This window comes from Hermetia illucens, chromosome 2 (assembly GCF_905115235.1).
Source record: "Hermetia illucens chromosome 2, iHerIll2.2.curated.20191125, whole genome shotgun sequence".
In the NCBI taxonomy this organism is placed as follows: domain Eukaryota; kingdom Metazoa; phylum Arthropoda; class Insecta; order Diptera; family Stratiomyidae; genus Hermetia; species Hermetia illucens.
Genome location: NC_051850.1, coordinates 187277776 through 187282753, shown reverse-complemented (window position 1 = coordinate 187282753; position 4978 = coordinate 187277776). Strand labels below are relative to the sequence as shown.

Here is a 4978-nt window from a genome sequence, read left to right as displayed (position 1 = left end):
TCGACATCAACAACGGTCTACGACAAGGGGATGCCCTACCATGTGTCCTCATTAACCTGGCCCTGGAGAAAGTGATCCGTGATGCTGAGGTAAATGCGAGGGGTACCATCCTCTTTAAGTCCACCCAACTACTGGCCTATGCTGACAATATCGACATCATGTGGAGAACCACCCGAGACGTACAAACTGCCTTCATCCAGATCGAGCAGGCGACGCGAGATCTTGGGCTGCGTATCAATGAAGGCAAGACAAAGTATATGGTGGCAACGTCAGCATCGAAAACCAACCAATCAATATCGCAACGCACTGGTCAAACGGGAAGAATAAGGATAGGAGAATACAACTTTGAGACCGTTGATCATTTCTCCTATCTAGGGTCGAAAATCACAACCGATAACAGCTACGATGATGAAATCCGCGCACGATTGTTGTCAGCCAAGAGAGCCTATTTCAGCTTACAAAGACTGTTCCGCTCGAAACGTCTCACCATAGGGTCAAAGCTCTTACTGTACAAGACAATGATCTTGCCAGTCCTCATGTATTCCCCGGAGACTTGGGTTCTTAGCAAGAAAAATTGCGAACTCTTGGCCACGTTCGAGAGAAGAATCGTCCGAAGAATTCTTGGCCCCCTACATGAGGATGGACGATTCCGTAGCGTACATAACGACGAAATCTATGAGCTATACTATAACCGTCCGGTTGTGGATAAAATCCGGCTCAATTGGTTACGGTGGACGGGTCACTTAATCCGTATGGATGAGGATGACTCCGCCTGGAAAGTCTATAAGGGCAATATCTATGGTAGAAAAAGAAGACGAGGCAGACCCTGCCTAAGATGGAGCGAGGGCGTAGGCCAGGACGCCAGGCAGCTTTTGGGGATATCGAATTGGTGGACCTCGGCGCAAACCGGGATGTTTGGAGTTCCTTATTAAGGCAGGACACCGGTTGTTGCGCCGTTGATGATGATGAAACAAGACCGATAAGTTCTCTTGACACACCTTTTCTAATGTACTTTATTTTTAGTTCTTAATCGATAAATATTATAGCCAAGTTTTTACCCATTGTTAAAATTTAAAATTTACAGATACAAATAAATTATTCATAAACTTATCGAGAAAACGATATCAAGTTAAGTTACACGAAGAACTACAATTTTTTAATGGCTTGCCTTGCCCCAGAGTGATATTTTCGCTGCCATCGTCCGCAGGTATACAATCGTGCCGCCTCTACAAAGGAAGATACAAGGGTTTTGCTATTAAATAAAACTCTCCTCAATCCTTCATGCAACAGTTTTGTGGAACGGACTCGCATCAATCCCCAGGAAGAATCTTACCTTCAATTCAGCAGCTAAACAAATAAAAGCGTCCTCGATATTTGTATTCTCCTTGGCCGAAGTTTCCATTACAAATAAAATTTCGGGTATAAATTCGCACATGGCTTCGGCCTCCGAGAACTCCACCTCGCGCTCCTCTTCCATATCACATTTATTACCGATTAGGATAAGTATGACGTTGGAGGCAGTGTAGCGTCGAACCTCCTCGATCCACTTCTGAAGGTTCACAAATGATGAGCGTTTCGTGATGTCGTAAACTGAAAGGGAGGCGTGAATTATTCATTTCGGACGAGGGACTAGGGGATGTTTCAGACGAGATTGAAGACTTGATAGAAGGAAGTTCGGTTCCTTAAATTAATTATGCCCAAATAAGGCAAGGCAAATCCTTGAGTTTTGCGCCGATATTCAAAATTGCAATATTTAATCAAGACTTTTGAATAAATAAAGAGAAAGGGGCAAGAACACTCTCATAAACAATGGGAGTATCACCGCGGTAGTAAACGTAAGCAAATATTTTGTTATCACTCCAACCGAGAGATTGCTGATAAGAATTCGCTTCAATTAATCACGCCCGCAATATGAAACTGTTTTGTACACAGCCCCTGGATAAATCGCTGCTAATTCAACTCACCAATAATAACTCCATTCGCGGACCTGTAGTAGCTCTGCGTGATTGTCCGGAACCGTTCCTGACCTGCCGTATCCCATATTTGCAACTTCACCTGTTTCCCGTCCACCGTAATCGTCTTCATGGAGAAGTCAACCCCAATTGTGTTTCCGTGTCGTTCGATGTAGTTTCCAGTTTTGAAGCGCTGCACGATGCAGGTCTTTCCCGTTCCACAGTCTCCGATCAGAACAATTTTGAAGAGGAAATCGAATTGTTCCTCGGCTGGGACTGCCATTAACGTTTGCGGATTCCTCGATGCCATTACAGCTGGCTGTCGTGTCTGCACTCATCTAGTTTCGTGGGGCTTATGGAGAAGCGTGATGCACCTGGTCTAATCACAACACCTGTTTACGCAACGTCTCGACGCCTCAAACAACCAGTCCCCGTTGTGTCGTTTTGCTGATATTGTTTTGACAGCTGAAATTTTTTTATTTTCGGAGCCGTGACAGTTGTCGAGGCCATTATTTCGCGTATGTTCACCGTGTCAAGGTAATATTTTTGAGACATGATTGTGAATTGTCGTGGAATAGCGGAGTTACCAGACTACAAGAAAGTTACCATAAATTCAAATAAGGGCAACTACTTTACATTTTATTAAGTCAGAAAGAACTTTTAACTCACAACTGGCAGCGGATGAACCAGCCAAGAAGGGAGCAGGGATGCCTTTACTCGGGCCAGAACCCTTCTGTGGAATCGGAAACGGTTTCATGGCTATGAATCTAAGAAACGAAGAGAAACGGTTGAGGGAACTATATTGGGCGGACCTACCAGGGATGGAGCAGTCCAGGGTGCTTATTGGGGGATACGAACCCATGCGCACAAAGGATTGGTTAAACCTCAACAAAAAGAACTTCCGAATCATAGTGGGAATTCTCACTGGTCATTGTTGGCTGAACTATCACCTAGGGAAGCTAGGGATATCTACGGACACTGCCTGCAGGTTCTGTGAGGAGGAGGACGAAACATCTATGCACGTCCTGGGACAGTGTCCGGCACTTGTGCAAAGTAGGTCGATACATCTGGAAGAACACTTAATACCAGATGCAAAGCTGAAACTTCTGGAAGTGGGGAACATACTAAAGTTCCTAACGGTTACAGGCCTGCTTGAGATACTATGATCAACAGGTACACTATAACCAGTAAAAGGGGCACAATAGTTCTTCAAGGACGCGGTGCGACTTTCCCTTAACAGAATAATAATACTATCCAATAGCTAGCGTGCTCAGCACAAAGCACAAAGTGCCTGACACTAAATAATTTTTCCACACCTTTACTATGGGAGTATTCACACTTACCAGCAGCAGACGTTCCGTGTCCAGCCCGGATCGTGTCAAACACGGCATCGGAAGAAGACTTGCCTCCTGACTTGAATCGTTAAGGTAGAAGAGAATTATTTCGGATGTACGCCTTTCCGCGCATCAAAATGGAACTTTGTGCATGTATATCGTCCTTGTATCAATGATTTCACCAATGCAAACTAAAGCTGGATCCAACCAAGCGGATCGAATAATCTTGCAGCATTGGATGTAATTATTCGTTTCGTAACTGGCTTGTTCGCTGAGATATGAGGCAGTTTCACTTTAAAGGTGAAAATGTCGTCTTTAGGAATCGATTGCAAACCCAATGTCTTAACGGTATTCTCTAGATTGATGTTGACTACGTCAGACGTTTCCCGGTCAGCGGTGCTTACATGTTTCAGAACCTCCTCATAATTCGTGGACCATTTTCGAATGTTAAATCCAGCTTTTTTAAGAATATTCACAATATCGTTATGCAATTTCGTTGCACCTTCTATGGTCGAGGATCCTGTCAGGAAATCATCTACATAGAAGTCCTTTTTGATGCTTTCACTTGCTGATGGTGACGTGAATTGCTCGTCTTCAGCGACCTGTTGCTTGGAAGGGAGCACTGGCAATGCCATAAGTTACTGTGTTTAGCCGGTAGTGCTTTATTGGACCCTGTGGTTCTGGTCTCCAAACAATTCGCAGTAAGTCGCAGTCTCGACTGTCCACGAGTATCTGTCGGTACATCTTCTCAATGTCAGCATCCAAAGCGTATTTATGCCTCCTCCATCGCAGCAATATTTCAAAGATGGTGTATTGCGTATTTGGTCCCACCATTAGGATATCGTTCAACGAGGTGCCGGAGGAGGTTTTATGGGACGCATTGAATACGACGCGAACTTTCGTAGTTGTGCTGTCCTCTTTAACTACAGCATGATGTGGCAAGTAGTATGAGTGTTTGCAAAAAATTTCTGCGCTCATATGTCCCAATTCCAGATGTTCCTTTAGGAATGCATTGTACTGCGCTTTGAGCTCTGGATTCCGTTCGAATTTTTGCCTCTGTCTGGCGGAGGCGTATGACAGCGTCTTTTAATGACGGATGCAGCAGGATGGAGGGGTTCATATCAGGCTTAATCGGCAGCCTGACTTTGGATACCTCTTAGTAGTTCGGATGAACTGCCTCTCGCAGTCTGCTTCCTCTAGCGTGAAGATTCGCTCTTGTGGCAACTCTTCCTGTTCCCATAATTTTCGTATGTCAGCATCTAGCTGTTCGATGCTAACCATACTGATGGAAGGTTCTGTTGCTCATATTACTTGGTTGACACGCCCAGACAGGATCCAACCGATTTTGGTTTTTTGAGCCAAAACTTTGGTATTCTTTATCCGGATTACGCTCTTTTCCAATAGATCGCCATAAATGTCAGCACCCAGGAGGACGTCGATCTTCCCCGGAATGTTATACGATGAATCAGCTAAATCCTCCTGTCTCAATTCAGTTATCTTACATGGTGTCTTGGACTGGGGAATCTTGTCCGTTATATGGCTTACTACGACAAGAGATAAGTTGAAACACCTTGTCGACCATTTCCCTTTGCATTGAGCTTTTGCTGCTCGTTGAATGACTCCTGATGCCGCTGATTGTTAGATTTGTCGCTTGACGTGGTAGCCGGAAGAGTTGCGCCGCAGCTTCACTAA

The 4978-nt window shown here is 44.7% G+C and overlaps 1 protein-coding gene across 1 annotated transcript; it reads right to left on the bottom strand.

Moving 5' to 3' along the window:
* Nucleotides 1–984: 984 nt before the first annotated feature.
* Nucleotides 985–2475, bottom strand: LOC119650043 (ras-related protein Rab-43). The gene is made up of 3 exons (XM_038052526.1): nt 1965–2475; nt 1334–1590; nt 985–1226 (listed from the first exon to the last, which is right to left on the bottom strand). The coding sequence occupies exons 1-3, from the start codon at nt 2260–2262 to the stop codon at nt 1125–1127; spliced, it is 657 nt and encodes a 218-aa protein (XP_037908454.1). The 5' UTR covers nt 2263–2475; the 3' UTR covers nt 985–1124.
* Nucleotides 2476–4978: the final 2503 nt, after the last annotated feature.

Bases quoted from the DNA above. Each gene is read 5' to 3' on its own strand.
- LOC119650043 (XM_038052526.1), bottom strand. From the start codon at position 2,262: ATGGCATCGAGGAATCCGCAAACGTTAATGGCAGTCCCAGCCGAGGAA. The intron at 1,591-1,964 runs GTGAGTTGAATT...CCTCCCTTTCAG, and splicing joins CGCGAATGGAGTTATTATTG to TTTACGACATCACGAAACGC. The intron at 1,227-1,333 runs GTAAGATTCTTC...CTTCCTTTGTAG, and splicing joins GTTTAGCTGCTGAATTGAAG to AGGCGGCACGATTGTATACC.